Source organism: Empidonax traillii, unplaced genomic scaffold, assembly GCF_003031625.1.
Source record: "Empidonax traillii isolate 1590-97213 ecotype Southwest subspecies unplaced genomic scaffold, ASM303162v1 scaffold375:size1330703, whole genome shotgun sequence".
Taxonomy (NCBI): Eukaryota; Metazoa; Chordata; class Aves; order Passeriformes; family Tyrannidae; genus Empidonax; species Empidonax traillii.
The window spans coordinates 910,725-927,825 of NW_020955568.1; the positions used below are offsets into that span (position 1 = coordinate 910,725).

The 17,101-nt window shown below is 49.3% G+C and overlaps 1 protein-coding gene across 8 annotated transcripts in view; it reads right to left on the reverse strand.

The window, feature by feature from the left end:
• SCAI (suppressor of cancer cell invasion) overlaps positions 1–16,670 on the reverse strand; it is a 37,555-nt gene extending 20,885 nt beyond the window's left edge. Inside the window, exons 1-4 of one of the 8 annotated variants that reach the window (XM_027892972.1) lie at positions 16,603–16,670; positions 7,764–7,862; positions 5,995–6,126; positions 146–241 (exon numbers count right to left, since the gene is read on the reverse strand). In XM_027892972.1, coding sequence (XP_027748773.1) covers positions 146–241; positions 5,995–6,101 — 203 coding nt within the window. In that variant the 5' untranslated portion in view covers positions 6,102–6,126; positions 7,764–7,862; positions 16,603–16,670. Of the gene's footprint in view, positions 1–145; positions 242–5,994; positions 6,127–7,669; positions 8,987–15,912; positions 15,990–16,112; positions 16,198–16,602 lie in introns of those variants that run through there. The other 7 variants (XM_027892971.1, XM_027892973.1, XM_027892969.1 and 4 more) reach the window with 7 other exon arrangements.
• Between the last annotated feature and the right edge of the window lie 431 nt (positions 16,671–17,101).

The following is a 17,101-nucleotide window of genomic DNA, read 5'->3' on the forward strand; positions in this document are numbered from 1 at the left end:
TGTGAGCGCTGCAGGAAGCGGCTGTTCCCTCCCTTCATGCTTGAACAATACAGTGAAACCTCAATCTTAGCTGGGGCCCTGGGCACACCAGAGATTAAAGCTGTGCTGAAACCCACACAACTTATCTGCTACAACATCCCCTTACCGATGCTGCTGCTGGAACTTCCAGAGTTTGGTGTAAACATCAAACGTTCGCCCAAAATAGGACTGCCACTGCTTCTGCCCGTACTGAGGTAAATCCCTGCAAGAGACAGTGGCAAAGGCAGAGTGAGGGAGCACATTGCAGTCAGCCCAATGTGACAGCCTGTTTGTGTCCAAGTCAGAGCAGCTTTGTTCAGGACTGACTTGCAGTACTTCAGAATTCTGCCTGCACCCAAAACTACGGGAACCATGACTCCCGGAGTTTCTCAGAACCTCTTGTTACTGGATCACTCCAAATAGGAAACAACCACGTTCCTACATGCCACAGATGATTTAAAACATCTTATAGTCTTGCTAAAATAGAAGTAATTTTATGGTTATATGTACAAAAAGCTAAATTGGACTCTTAAAACACCATAGTAAAAAAAAAAAAAAACACCTCCCCCAAGAGCAAGTAGAATAATCTAATGGAAATTAGTTCATTTAGACTCATGCATCATCATCATATTTCTTGCTACTCATTAAGGAAATAGTCTCAACCCCTTGGAACTCAGGCTGGTGTAGCCAAGGGTGAACAGGAATTTAAACACCTGCTTCAGGGCACCAGCTTCAGCCAGATACAGCTTGATACAATCACATGCCTGCAAGGAATGGTGCACCACTTTCTCTTGTTGTAATAGAGGTAAACATTTTAGCTAAACAAAAGAAGTCCAACAAATGCCCAAGATACACTTGGAGGTTCTGACATAGCAAGAGGTACCTTTAATCTAATTAGCACATCCACAAGGTTCAATGTTAAAAAGTAAAAATAAAAAGTGAATACAAATACAGAACAACACTAAAAGGGATCAATCTAAAAAAAAATATACAAATGTTCCCCAGCACTAACTTACAGAATGACTGAATTAGGAAGCTGACTCAAAAAACCCTACCAGTAGTAAACTGATAGGCCAAGTTGCTCAGGACATCTGAGCAGAAGTCTAACATATGGGAACATGAAAACACCCTTCTCTCGGACTCTGAGAAGAAGGTATGTGCAGCCCTTAAGAAATAAGCAGGTAACTGTTCTGATCATGCTCATACATCTACCCCTCACCAGTCAGATAATTACTACACTCTCTATACCTCCCCTGTCAGCCAGTTCCATACCTTCCTCCTAGCCTGAACATTCTTGTAAAGCCCAGCCCAACTCACTGTGCTGTGTTAGATCTGAGTATCTGAAAATCAGTGTCATTTTAAGAAGCCTCTGTTAGCCCAGCGTCCGTGTGCTTGGCCACTGCTGCCCACAGCCACTGCTGGCTGTCCACATGGATATTCCTCAAGCAGCGTGCTCCCTAATTGCAGCTGGCATAGCTGCACAATACTATGGATTCCTCGGCTCCCCAGGGAACGGGAAAGATCTCCATGGAAACAGACAGTAGCACTTGTTCTTTTGATAGTATTCTGACATGGCTGTAATAAAACTTCATTTATGACAATACATTACCGTGGTTTCACCACAGCTTCTCGCAGACAAGAGCTGCCCTTCCTGCCATCCATTTACTGCTCTGTGTGCTCAACATCACATGCTGCTCACATGTACCAAGAAATCTGGCTGTGAGAAAACAGTTGCATAGGCAAAAGAGGACATATAATGCAGTTTTTTTAATAGCACCAGAGGAGAAATACCTCAAAAGAATCCTAAAGCCTGAGCCGACTGCAGAGTGGGTTGTTAACACAGATCCTCCCACCAATGGAGACAGGGAATACATGACCCAGAAACAATTACACACCCAACTTCAGAACGAAAGATCGATATTATAGGTCCTTATTTCACTGCTTCCAGATCTACAGCAGGACACCAGAACAGGATGGAGAGACAAAGACAGCAGGCTCAGGTTCCTGCAGGGTGTGCCAGCCCAGGCTGCTGGCTCAGAACAGGCAGTGCTGGGGCACGCACTCAGGCTGGACACCGCTGCAGGAGGGACAAAGGGACAGCCAGAGGAGTCCAGATGCAGAGGAGGGATGGAGATGTCTCGATTTAGGACAGTACAATAGCCTCCAACAACTGGAAACCGTTTCCAGTTTCTTGGCTTTTAAAACATTCCAAACAGGACATGAAGACACAAACTCAGATGTTCTAAAAGGGTGGGTTTCCCACAGTGGGCACAAAAAACTGGTTCCCTTGCTGCACTAGAGTGGCTGGTGAATAAATTCCACAGACAGTCCAGAATTCTATCGAATTCTTGCTGTACTCCTTGTCTCAGCAAAGACCAGCACTACTTATGTGCTCATAATGAATTCTCTGTCAGTAGTTCATTTCAGCCACACTGCTGGCAGAAGCCAGATAATACTGGCTGAAACCCAATTAAAGGTGCTGAGGTGTGCTTGGACAGCACCACATGGAAGTTGTCACACAGGGACAACTTCCAGAGATGTAAAGAAGTTGAGAAAGTCCTGGGGACTCAGCAGTATGCTTCAAAGAGGGAGGTTACAATAACTGCAAGTTTAATATTCAAAGCTTTAAATACATTCACAGTTTTGACAGGTGATAAAAAGACAATTTCCTTTTATGTTCATGGGCTTGTAGTAATTACAGGCTCCTGTTCCCAGAACTGAGCAGCAGCAGGATAACAGTAGTGAAGCTTCCCCACAGACTCTAACAACCCACAAAGGCACACTCACACCAGGGCACTCCCCACAACCTGCCACACCAGTGGGGTCGGTGGGAGAAGCCACTCCCTTCCCAGGACCACAGCAGGGACACCTGCAGCACTGCCTGAAGCTGAACAGGGTCCTGTTGTTTCCAAAGCAGCAGCAGTGTGGAACAAAACGGAGAGGTTCCACACTTGCATCTTACTAGGGATCTACAAAACACATGGTGCTACAAAATACACACTGTCACTCACCGTGAATCCCAGAGTCATTAAGGTTGGAAAAGAGCCCACCCTGTGCCCGATCCCCACCTTGTCACCCGGCCCAGAGCACTGAGTGCCACATCCAGTCCTTCCTTGGACACCTGCAGGGGTAGGGACTCCACCTCCTCCAATGCCTGATAACCCTTTTCATGGAGAAATTCTTCCTGACGTCCCACCTGACCCTCCCTGCCACAGTTTGAGGCCATTCCCTCTCCTCCTGCCCCTTGTTCCCTGGGAGCAGAGCCTGACCCCCCTCCCTGCTCCCCCCTCCTGGCAGGGATTTCCAGAGAGTGAAAAGGTCCCCCCTGAGCCTCCTTTTTTCCAGGCTGAGCCCCCTCAGCTCCCTCAGCTGCTCCTGTCTAAACCCTTCCCCAGCTCCATTCCCTTCTCTGGACACGCTCCAGCACCTAAATGTCCTTCTTGCAGTGCAGTGAGGGGCCAGAACTGGACAAAGGACTCGAGGTGCCTCAGCAGTGCCCAGTACAGGGGACGATCCCTTCCCTAAAACGTGGTTGTGAAAAGTCTTTTCATTTCTTAAAATTTCAAGCTCCTCTGTGATACTGAACACATTTAAGCATTTTTAACCTTAAAAAGAAAATAATACCAGTGACAGGACACTGTGAAAAACTGCTTCCTAACACCCTCCCTCTTTCCAACTTTTTCCAAGAAAAAAGCAAGTGGGAGTGGGGAAAGCAGAGAATAGAGCCACTGGAACACACTTCACCAGCAGTTTTTTCTAACTTATAGCCCAGGGCACAGGCACTAGAAAGACAATCTCCCCTCTGCACTATCCTAGCAGGCATGGCCACCTGAGATGGTATCACCAGGAGCACGAGCACAAAGTACACTTTCGAGCAGCAGCCCTGGCAGCCCATCATATGTTTTCCTCAAATGCTGTATTTGGCATCTGTATTGGGAAGAGAGGAAGGAAATGCTACTGAAACAAAGACGTGGCAGGCTGAGCCCTTGCAATTTTTGGCAGCAGCAACAGCTAAGCAGCTGCCAACACAGCCATAGGCTCAGCTCCCTGTAGCTGAAGTGCCCAGAGGAGGTTTTGGGAAGGAAATCATTGCTCTCCTCTCCCTCCCCCGTCACTTCTTTTCCACAAAATGTGGTAGGGACAAGACTATGGCATAAAACACAGCAGCAAAGGCCATCATCATCTTCAAAACAGAAGGTGGCAGAAATGTATCAGATGCATTTATTATGCTGGAGGGAAAAGCAAGCAACCGGACTAAGAATTGGGATGCTTGCCAAGTTATTTTCAGGTGAACTCCCCAGAGAACAAGCTCTAACAGATGAGATGCCTGAGAATTATAATGTTGCTTTATCCAGTCATTATGCCCTTGGCAATCACAAGTCTTAGAGGTGAAATGGTGATCAAGTTCAGCGCAAGAAGAACATTAACCGTGCCGGGTTACAGTAAGGACAGAGGCAGGCTCCCATTCCAGAATGTTCTTATTTTCACACAGCAGAACTGGCTGCTGAAGCCCATCTCTCTATTTTTACTGGCCACATTTCATCCAAAGGTATTTTCCATTTTCTTTTCATCTAGCTGGACGAGAGGCTTTCTTTTTGGCAAAGCACTATGGATGTACACAGAAACTACAACTCTCATCTGGAAATCTGATACGGGTGCTAACTCCTTCCATGTCCAGAGAAGAGACAGACAGGCTGGAGCTACCCTGCCACCTCTCTGATCTGAACTGAGCAGCACACAGCCACACATGAACTGCATTCATCTGCACTCTTCAGGGACTCAGGCCAAAATTTCAAGCAACCTCTATCATCGAGACAGACAAGAGTCTCGATGATTCTTGTGCGTCCATTCCAACTCAGAATATTCTGTGATTCGGTGATGGAGCTCGCTGGAAATTTTGGCCCAAGTCACTGAAGAGTACAAATGAGTATCAGAAAGCCTGTGTAATGTCGTATACGGTCCTGCAAATCCTGGCCTCCAGCTCTCAGTCCTTTTGCTTTAGACTCTTTCACAGGGTGTCAAATGCAATCACCAAGAACTCCTCGTCTCCACTGCCCATTCACCATTCAGATTTTGGAGCACAAACTGTTTGTTTTGGATTTGGTAATCAACTCCTAAAGCACATGAAAGGATTATCAATAGCGGGGGGCGGAGGAATTAAAAACATCTTTGCTAACCATCTGTGTTTGACTAACAGCAAGCTATATGGGCCCAAACATACAGGATTACTCAGAGACCAGGAAGAGGCTGAACTGCCAACCAGATATGAGCTCAAGCCCGTATTGCTTAAGAGACTCCACAGCAAAGCTTAGAAATAAACCAGATCCTGAATACAGAATGTTTAACTCAGCATATATTGACAAAACAGGATGTCCACATCACTGTCCAAACCTGAACTACTTTCCTTGAACTCCCCTTACTCTACTTTGCCTGCAGACAAATCAGCCAGACTTTCTAGTTGTTATGAGAAATCCTTTGTAGATAAATGTAGCTTTTACCTTTCTCCACAGTTCAGTTTAAGCATTTCTTTCACCAGACACATACAGGGTATGGTTTGAATGTTTCTGTTTATCATATCCTAGATTTCTTCCCAAAAAATGTTCCCTCTTCTCCTTTCCTCCCACCTAGGCCAATCCTCCTCATCCCTTTTTTCTTTGGCACAGATTGAGGTGGTTTGAACTTGCATGCTGTTGATTGTACACAGCCACACCTAGTCCTTAACTGTGCACTTCATACATAGCATTTCAGTACAAATTCTATCCATTTCAGGGAATTTCCAACTTCTAGTTTACTATCAACTGGAACCTCTGTTCCTACAAACATTCTTACATGTGGTCCCAAACTACCCATACATAGGTGCATTGTTCTCTCCTAAAAAAACTTACTGGGTTTGAGTTCAAAATGGTTACTATACAGCTGACTTCAGCACCACATACTGAAGTGTGTGTTCCAAGGCTCTGTCAAAGATGCACTAACCTTAAGCCATTGAAGAGCTGTTTAGACTTATCCAGTAAGTAGCAAAAGTCTGTCACTGTTTTCCTCTCTGCTTGAGGAATATCATCTTCAGCTCCTCCTGATGACATGATTTCTTTTAGAGCAAACTCAATCCTATGAAGAAGAAAATATTCACGTTACTCAAAAATTGAGAGCTGCTGTGAACTCATCCAGATGAGATGCATGTTCAGTTCCATGGGGATGTAACACAGAGCATGCAGTTCTCCCACAGGTTACTCTTCTCAAGACTCATTAAAAATAATGGCTGAGAATCAAAGCAGGGGAGTAATTATTGCACAATGCACTAGTTAACAGAGCAAAATTAAAAATAACAGTCATACAAGTCATAAAATAAAATAACTCCAAAGACCTTTTTCACAAACACAGAACTGCCAACGAAAGGACTGTAGCACAAACAGCACTTGGGTTTCACACTTGGACAAAGAAATCCTCTCCAAATTTGCCTTCTGCAGAGGTGTTTATCCTGCATTTAGAGAGACCAGCCTCAGTTCTCTTATTGTTTCATTTTCTTCTGTAACTGCTGAAAACTGTAGCTCACTAGTTCCTATTGCTAAAACACAGCAAATATTTAAACAGAATGCTAAAAAATGCCCTCTCCTTCCTCTCTGCCTCCTCAAGACTATTTAATTCCATGGCTTGCACTGCTCACAATTGTACCTGCAGATATATTGATACTGTTCATATGAGCAAAATGTCATATTGTACAATAATCATCTGAACAAAAAACTAAGATATAATGTAGATAATCCCAGTACTGACTAAGTAAGGCAATACGAAAGCCTGTAAGAGGCAGAGTGGTGTTTAAAATCTTGCTCCAAACATACAAGATACCCAAAGATGAGCTACAGATTTCACAGCAGCAGCAGCAGCAACAAAACATCTCCCCTGGAAATGGCTGCCAGGTCTTCAGCTCTTTTGTGCTCAGGATTTTAGTGCAAGATGAACACACCTCTAACTGGGCAAATGCAGAGCTTTTACTTTCAGCAGCTTCTCTAGTGGTTCCAGTGAGTGCTTTTTTAAGCAACAAGTTTCCATTTGTGCAGCAACTCAGTTTGGATGCTATTTGCACAAATAATTACTACATGTCCCAACTGAAGCCAGGAAATGGCAAAGCTAACTCCTTCCAGCCATTGGGAAGAACCCAGAAGCATCTTTCAAGCAATTGTCACAAAAAACCTTCACAACAACCAAAGAGGCTCCAGAAATACTTGCCTGTACAAACACTTCATGGCTACCAAAGGCAGGAGGAATTGGCAGTTCCCCCCCAGCTTTTGGGACAATTTAGGGAGCCATCCTGCCAACCAAGCAGTCTCCTGATTTCCTGGTTTGGACAAGATGCAGCACCCATCCACTTGTTTTTACACACCCACGTGACAGCCAGAGCACCAGTGCAAGGCAAGGGGGCACTGCACAAACCACTCCTCAAGGAGCTCCAGAAAAAGGCAGGAAGTATCTTTGTATGGTCAGGTAACTGCCATATGGGTGCCAGAGTCCAAAACATACCACCCAGATGTCACAAGCTTTGGCAGGAGCCAGGCAAGCAGGACATGGACATTGCAACCCACCAGGCTGTGTCCCAAACCTGCCAACATTCACATTCCCACAGCACGGAACAAACACCGAGTACTTAAAGCACCAACAAAGGAGATCAAAGTGAACAGCCAGACCTAAAAACCAGATGTCAGAAGTAGCCAGGAGGTGATTCAGGAATTCCAGGAAGAGGACAATACCCCGGGTCCTGTGTGCTCCGCAGCAAGGGTGACCTAAATCCTGCGGCGAGGCCGAGGGTTCTGCGCGCTCCGCGTGGTAATCCAGGCGCTCCAGAGCAGCTTCAGACACATTTGCAAAAATTCAGGAGCTTGCTTAAATGGCAAAGTATGTTTCACACAGTCTGTGCATGTGTCCTTTAATCTCGTGGTTAAGTGAATTTTATTTTATGTTACCCTTAAGTTACACTCCCCAACGTCCCCAGCCACTGCCAACAGAACCAGGGTCAGCCCTAACACAGGCAAGTAAAACCAACTTGGTTTTTGTTTGTTTTTTCTAAACCAAGCAGTTCTCACGTGGAGGAGGTCCACCAGACCCACTGTGAAGAGGCCATTTATGCAATCAATAGAAGACACACTAGAAAATCCATAGCCGGCAAATCTAAGAGGTATTAGAAGGCAGGAAAAATAGGCAAAACTGGCTTTTCCAGCTGACAGAGAAGGAAAATAAAATTAGGTATCTCATGCACTGGTTTTGGCCTATCATGCTGTGGAGGGGGTGGTATTTGGTGGTGTCCAAAGGAAGAGCCACTATCAGGAGCAGCTCGGGAGAGGAGGAGGTGCTCCCTGCACTAAGGACTGTGTTGTAATGCAGCAGCAGTAGAGACAGGAGGGAGAATTATTATTAGAACAGCAAGTGGGCACAGCAAAGGGAGGAATATAGCTCCTGACATCGCCCTTTCCCCAGGGACTGCACAGCTCCAAATGAACAATATAAATAAAACGCAGCCAGGAGTACATCCACAGGGACCTCTCCTTCCCTTTGATACTTCAAGTTACCCCCATGGATCTGTGCTCCCCGTCTGCAGAACAGACAGTTCTCCAAGTTCTGACAGCCCAGCTATACCAGGAACATCACCTACTTTATTTTTTGTCCTGTGTTTGAAGCTTTTTGCTTTTTTCATGCAAAAGAAACTCTTGGGCTGTTTTGTATGACAATTTTTCTTAAGTAGTACATGTTAAAAAAAATTATCTCCAGAGTCTGCAAAACAAGACACTGAAACATTGGTTTAAAAGACTGTTAAAGCAAGTCAGAAAATGGTGACTTCCAGCAGGACTTATTATTCTCCCAAAGATTCTGCCAACTCCTCAGGCCATACGAGGCAGAAAAATGGTGCTAGCCAAGCCCCGCACTTGGCGTGCCAGGTTCTTCCAACACACTCTCAGAACACAAGGCTCCAGGTTCGCTAAGTTTACGTTAATGAAGTTTGCTGAGTTACATTCACAGATTTTACGAATTCGCCCCATTGCAGCAGCCAGGGTGGCAGAGCTTTAGAGCCATCCCAGAGGATGGCACGGCTGTCCACGGCAGCTGGAGCCGAGGGGCAGCGGGAGGAGGGTACGGGACAGGACGGAGGTTTGGTGGTGCTGGCCGGTGTTTTTAAAGTCAGATGTCACTTACATCACACACGTCTCCACTTCCCTGTGGTTTGCCGTCTTTTGGCTAAGGTTTTCCAGGCTTAGCTGGAAGGGAAAAAGTGCTGAAGTCAATGGTATGCACTCCCCACCGGCCCTACCCCAGGACTCAGGCCTGCAAAGCAAGGCAGGCTTCGTGAGCGGTGAAGGAACGCTCTGGTTCAGGGCAATCGAGCTGACAGTGCAAGTGCAGCATGGATAGTTAAATAAGGGCATTACAGGCACATCCTCTTAGATTTATTACGGAGCCAGGATCACTGTAAACCACCACTGAGCTGCCTGGCAGAAGAGGGGGGTTAATAATTTCACACCTGACACGTACAAACAGATAAAACCTTGGGGCACTGAAGATTCAGTGTGACTGTAGGTCACAGTGCTTGGGCAGATGTCTGCAGGGTACAACCTCTGTACAGAAGTGAAGACAGGCAGAACCAGGAGCAGTTTCCCAGAGCTGCACAGCAGAGTTGGCTGGACATGGCACCTTGACCTCCTAACAGAGCACTCGTACAATCCACTTGCCTCTTTCTGAGCCATTACTTCAGCTGTGGGACCTTGACTGGTTTTCAAATGCTTCCCACTCCTCACTTAGAGAGGCAAGTGGTACTAAAAACCAAAACCAAACACTCTTTGTACATCTTGCTGATACAGGATTCTCCCCAAACTAAGAACTACTCTCTACAGAAACCAGTAGTGGAAAACAAATTCCAGTCTATCAGGATTTTAAAGCTGTCAAACCCTGAGTCAGAGAGCAGCTCTCTTTCCACTTTTCATCCTGACACATCTCCCACAGCATCACTGCCAAAAAGGGACATGATACAAAGCCAGACACCCAGCTGGTATCTATTTCTTATCCACAAAGTAACAACACAGATAAAATGAAGCTCTTGATCATTGATCCCCAACGCCTGGAACCATCACTTCTCAAATCTCCTCCAAAAACCAGCTGATCTTACTGGCATCAAGCAGGATATATACCTTGGCTCTCTATTTGCCTCTCCTTTTCTTCTACAGGCTGGCACACTTGTCTCCTGTTTTCTTTCAAAGCTACACTGCACGTTTTGGGAAAACCATCTGTGTGTTTCCATGTGATCTGCTCAGAGTGCTAGTCCTGACAGAGCCTCAGACAACACAAAATTCATTAGAACCCAAATTCACTCCTCTCGTCAGAATACCTAATCCTCCACTGAGAGCCACTGTCCTGAAGTTCCTGAGACACCACTCAGTTCTACCCAAGAAACACCGGGATAAATAAACAGCAATTCCCCCAGACACACACCAACAGCCTCACAGCCTGCTGGAGTCAGGATTTCAGAGGGAATGGCAATGAGCAGTGATACATCAAACCATTTCTTCATAAAATACATGGCAGGGGAAAAGGATTTCTTTCTTATTTTAAGGTTTTTAGTAAAATTTGGAACCGAACATAGACATTCCTCATCCCAAACGCTGCTCACCTCGGGGCACGTCTGCACTGCAGTGGCTGCAGCTCTCCCAGATGCACCCAGCTCCTGTTCCAGCAGCTCGCTGGATGCTGCAGGAGGCATCTGGGAGCAGGCTGAGCCCACACCTGGGCTCTGGCAGGGCTCAGTCACAGGGGACAGCGATGCCCAGGGCGAGCTCGGAGCACAGGAGGTGTGTTTGTGTCCCAGCTCTGCTCACTGCTCTAGGGACACACATGGAATGCATCAGGAAAAGGGCTTATACAAGTTACACACATTTTATTACTGCAAACTGAAAGTTTATCACTTTCACATGTGTATTTCCTTCCTCAGCATACTGAAGATGAGAAGATCTGCAAACGCTGTCTCACATTAAGACCTCGGAGTTAAGGTGAGTTGCCACCTCTGCATTACCTGTGAACAGTCAGCAGCAACAATCTCACTACTCCCTGCAGGGACACAGCCAACAAATTCAACCCCCTTCCGAGTCAAATGAGTTGGAATATCCAACGTGCAGTGGCAATCCCGTTATTTTAGCCTCAAATAAGCGCTTTGTCTACAGAATCAGGCTTTTCATTTGTTTCACATGCCTTCAAAAGTCCCTTTATTGTTCAAGCACACCTGTCTGTAACCAGAACTGCAGCTTTGGCATCTTTTCTCCCAGAGAAACGCGGAGGTGCTCATTAACATCACACCATGGAAACCATGTAGTCCCTTCCTGCCTCCTACACTGAGATCATGGAAGCCACACCTCACCAGCAGACTCTGAATTCACTCTGGGCAGACTCACTTTGAATACAAGAGACATGATCTCACCATGGGATGCACGTGGCCCTCTTCAATTGCCTTCAGAACACAAAACTTTCGCTTCTCTTCTTTATGTTTCTGCCACTGGTAATTTGTTCCACTTTTGTCCATTCTGTGCCCTCTGTGATCCCTTTTTCACTGCAGTTCACGACCTTTTGTGTATAGGATGAACAAAGGGCACAGGCTAAAAATGTCATCACAGTTGGGCCTCTGCTCTTCTACTGACTTCACTAGATCGCTACTAAAAACGGGCTCGAGCTCAAAGTCAGACCGAGGCAGAATTTCTGGGTCATCGGAGCCCAGGAATCTCCAAAAGATGGTGCAGAAGCAATGTGGAAGAGGATGCAAGTATTTCCTTCCATCCCAATTCAAATCATGAATCTGTCATGGTGCCTGCATACCACCTACATGGTACTTAGCAGTCATTTGAATTGTATGAAAGAGCGAGAGAAAAAAGAACATCAGGCTGGCCCACTCTCGGCAGGGTGGGAGGGTAGAAGGGAGACAGAAAAACACCATCAGCTGTGGCAGTGAGCTGTGTGCATTTACATTTCACAGGCCGAACTATTTAGTGGTTTATTTACACACAGTGTTTTTGGAGCAGCTAAAATGCCAGTTGTGTTTTATCTTGATTTTGTGGTAACGCACATAAGCCACAGAACCATCGGAAGAGGCTGCAAATGAGAGATGAACCTCGTGCAGCTGGAAAAGCATGAAAGCCACTGTGAGAAGGGAGAGAGATTTTGGGAGCACAGGCACAAGCAGGTCTGAAATGCATTAGTTATGACAAGAGACCAAAATACAACCCAGGGACTCAAAAGCAAGGATCCAGTCACAATGCAACAGCTTGTGCTGCAGGGATCACGCAGCCCAGGGGAACCCAAGCCAACCTACGGCACGGCACCGCGGGCCTCGGGTCTCTCCGGCTGCCCCTCCATGTTGGAGTGAGGAGGGAATTGCAGTCAGCTCCATTTTATGCACATTTGATGGCAAGACGCCAACACAACTGTTGACTGAGCCAAATCTGGGCCCCCTTGAACTAAGCCATCACCTAGAGCGGGGCGGAAAAGCACATGCCTCTCGCCTCCCGAGCAGCCAAGTTCCTGAAAAGCATCCCAGTTGCAAGAAAGATTTTTTTCTTTCTTTCCTCCAACAACTGATGTTTTAACTCTTTGATTCATTTTTAAAGAGTTTAATTCACCAATTCAAAATGGAACAGCAAACATCAAGCTGCATTGTACAGCAATGTGACAGAGAGGCTCCTTTCCAGCGAGCCAATGATTTACTGGCCGGCCCGGATGGCAGCTGAGGCCAGTGCCCGATCTGGAGGGCAGCTCTCGCCACACTCTGCAGCCTGTTCCCATCCTTGGCCAAGGTGCCAGTGGCTGCCTTCCAACTGGAATCGTACTCCAACAAAGGAAAATGCAGGACAAGCTTGGGAAAGCCTTCTGATCCCTTCGGTTCACTTCTTCCCTCCCAACCAGTGCTTGGCGGGAGCTGCCAGCAAGGTTGGGAATTGCAGGGAGAGTATCATCACTCCGGGAATTCACCCTCCTGAGCAGAGACTGCTGCTGGACCGTGCCTCTGCCTCACAGCAGAGAAATCCCTCTGCTGACTTCTGCTTTAATTATATTTAAAAAATTCAGCCTCCACTCTGTGTTCCATTATATTAATAGCAATAATTAAAAATACTTCAACCAACAAGTCGTCTAAACCTGCAGTTCCATCCAGGCTTTCTGCCATCACACACTTCCTTTCCTGACTGACATCCTCAGGGATCCAGATTGATGGTTACTCTGTTCCATCCCTGCTGCAGGGCTGTGCTGCGTTCTCTCAGCACATGTAAACTGCAAGGTAATATTTGTGTTGGCAACCTCCTTACATACTTTACAGAACCAGACCTCCATTTGACCCTCTGTGCAGCTCCCACACACAATTTGGTCCACTCCTTTGAACTGTTTCCTCCTGCTGCAACACATACCCCATTCCATACCTCTGTTTCCAGCCTGTTCAAAAACTACATATCCAGAACACAGTTTTTGTGCTAAAGGAGAGCAGGTCACTACAAAAGCCAAGCCTGCAGAATGTTCTTATGCAAGAACACCAAGCACAATTATTAGAAAACCTGCATGTAGGGGTCTTGATTTTCCTTCTACAAAGATCGCTCCAACAGAACACTTTTATGAAAAAATCAGAACTGCAAAAAGTTCTGTGAAAAAAGCCATCAACACCCAGGTTGAGACTCCGAGAGCTGCAGTGTGCTTTGAGGGCTGGCAGGGGGGCAGTGGAGGCTTTTTGTTTAAAATCAGTTCCATTTCAGCCCTTTGGGCAGTAAGACCCCCTCAGAACAGACCGTCACACCAGAGCTCTTCCTTGCCCAAAGCACACCGTGCAGAATAAGAGATAAGCCAACAAAGTAACGTGTCCAGATGATCCAATGAATTCCCATTCTCCATCTGTGCCGCAGCAGATCATCAACTCCATTTAAAGCCAACAGAGCTAAACCAGAATACAAGTGATGCAAGGAGAGGGGAGATGTGAGTGGCACACGGCAGCGAGGCAGCTGCAGTGTGAGCAGGGGACTGTGCAGCCGCAGCATGTGACAGGAACAGCACTGGCAGCAGCGAGGGAGAGCTGCAGCCCCAGCTCCCACCTCCCCAAATCTGTGCCCCCAGTGCAACACTACGGACACCACCATCTGATTTCAATGCAGAACTGCCTTGGATTGGAAGCTTCTCGATGTTCTGAATCGTTACGCTCCGGTTTTATTACTTGCCTCCGTGAAATAAAACAGGGACACAGAAATTAATAACAATACAGGCAAGCTATGTGTTCCTCCCACTGGAAAGCACTTCCAGCATCTTTATCACTTGTAGATCAAGTTTCTCAACAGAGCATGATGAGCACAGAACACAGTATCATTCTTACACACAGAGCTAAGTCCAACTAGACATCTTTGTGTTAAAATCCCCTGCGTTTTAAGGAGCCTGGATTGCTAAATGAATTTTGATGCTGTACTGTACTTATATTTTGAAATAAAACAATGATCACAATCTCCTTTGCAGCACAATAAAATATTTCTTCTCTCCATACAGTTTCTATGAATGGCTCTTCTATTTCCTGCAGTAAATAACCTGGCCATCACATTTGTGTGCACTGGCTGTAGTGCTTTGGCAGCCCAGAATTACACTCTTTGCTCCTGGTGAAGTGACTGTTTCTTTCAATCAACATAAACTATGGTCCAGTCTACCCCAACATCTTCAAAGAGACTGACTTAATCTGATTTGAAAACGAAGGATCTTTTTTCTACACGCACGACTGACAGTCAGGCTCCTGAACTGCTCCCTTGACAGCCTGGGCCCTGGCACAGCCGCCACGCCACGGGTTCAGGTGAGGTGAGAGACACCGGGCAGGGACTGCACCTGCAAACTCCCACAGCAGCATCCACACCGGGATGATCCTCCCCGACTTCCAAAGGCTGCCACCCGCCCGGCAGCCCTGCAGCTCGCAGGAGCGGTGGGAAGCACACACATGCTGGGAGACACACTCACATTTTAGTCATCATATGGTCCCACAGCGCTGCTTTGCATTAGCTTGGACAAGATGCCATGAATTACAGGTTGTGTTTGCACAGCTTGTGAAAAGTCTACAGATTTTTTACATTAAGGGATCCATTTTGCAGGTTGGAGGACTAGAATTGCTTAGCCCAGACACAGCTTAGGCATGGAAGCTTGGAGCCTGGTTATTAAATGAAAGAGGAACAATTCAGACTTCGACAATAACAGCTCCTATTCTGTGGTGGGAGATCAGACCCAGAGCTGAAAACCTGCAGTCTTGATCCTGAACGTTTTACCTGCAACAGCCTTTGGTTATGGACATTTTAACAGGGCAAGAAATTTGGGGGGATGACACAACATAATAACCATCCAGCTTGTGTCCCCAAGGGCATCTCACGTCACCTATTGTCCACAGAATTCCTCCGTACAAAAAAGAATTTGGTGGAGAGGGACCTGCCGCAATAAAAGTTTAAAATCAGAACAAACCCCCAGTGATTCCATCAAACCTGCAATCTGGGTATCCAGCACTGCACGGACTGCCCCTGTAAAATCCTGCCCCGTTCCTTCCCCCCGGATTCGTTTGCAGACGCTGGATGCAGGTACCTGTCACGGGCAGGCTCAACACCTTCAGCCTCGCCCGGAGCGAGCGGGAGGGGAGCGCGGAGAACCGAGAAGTTAATAAAGAGGGGGTCGTTCGGGGAATTATTTCAGCTACGTCGCCAATCCAGGCCTAAGCATTAGACGTGTCACATCGCGTTCCCGCTCTCCGTTAGCGGCGGAGGCAGCGGGCGCCCGGCCCCGCGCAGCCCCGGCCCCGCGCAGCCCCCGCAGCCCCCGCACCGCGGCACCCACCGCGGCCGCTCCGCGCGGCCCCGCCCGCACCTGCCGCCTTACCTGTGCTCCCGCTCGCGGCGGGGCTGATCCGCCGGGCCGGGGGCTCTGCGGGGGGGGACACCGCGCTGAAGGGGCGCCGCCGCCGGGCCTGCCCCGAGGCGCCCGCAGCCGCCGCCGCCGCTGGCGCCGCTCCCGCCCGCCCCCGCCGCCGCCCCGCCCGCGCCCCGCTCCCGCCTGCGCCGCCGCTCCGCCCCCCGCACCTGGAGGCCGGGCCGGAGCGGGGCAGGCGCTGCCGGGCGGCCCCGCTCACCGTCCGCCCCCGCGGCTGCCGCTGCCGGTGCCGGTGCGGGCGCGGCCGCAGCGCCGCCGCCGCCGAGGCTCGGGGAGCGCGGCTGCCGCCTCACGCCGGTCCGCGCCGGCCGGCCCCGCCCCCGCGCGCGCCGATTGGCCGAGCGCCCGGGCTGGCGGCGAGCCAGCCCTCGGACTGGCCGCGCCCGCCGTCAATCGCGAGGCCCCGCCCTCCCGCGCGCGGCCGGTGAGGCGCGGCGGCTGCCTGGAAACGGCGGCGGTACCGCGGGCACCGGCACCGGCTGCCCGTCCGCCTGTCAGCCCGTGTGTGTGTGTTGTGTGTGCTGCGCGGCCGCCTGCGCGCACGGCCTTGCCCCTGATCCTGTCCCGCTCCGTCTCGGCGGCCGTTCCCGCCCCGCCCGCCGTCACGTCCCCACCGCTGCCGGTGTGAGAGTGCCGCACCTCGGCCAGTGCAAGAACACCGGCTGCGCTCCGCCAGGGCTCCGGCGGCCGGGAGAGGGCGGCGGCAGCAGCTGCAGCTCGGGCCAGCCCGGAGCAGCTCCCGCGGGGCCACAGCCCCCACGCCCGGGGCCGCTACCGCTCCCGCGCCCGCTGTCAGCGCCCTGGACCGCTCCACTGCGCCGCCCGCGGGGGGAGCGCGGCGCGGGCTGCTCCCCCCACCCGGGTCTCGGTGGTACGACCCGGCCGCGGCTCCGCCCCTGTCCCTCCGCGCCTTCCGTCTTTCCGGCCCGCGCCGCGCGCCGCCGCCATGGTGAGAGAGCCGGGAGCGGATCCACCGGGAATCCACCGGGAATCCGCCGGCATCCAACGGGGACGGGGACGGGGAGCGGGCATCTGCCGGGAATCCACTGGGAGCGGGGGCCGGGAGCGGGAATCCACCGGCATCCAGCGGGAACGGGGAGCGGGATCCACCGGGAATCCACCGGCATCCGCCGGGAAC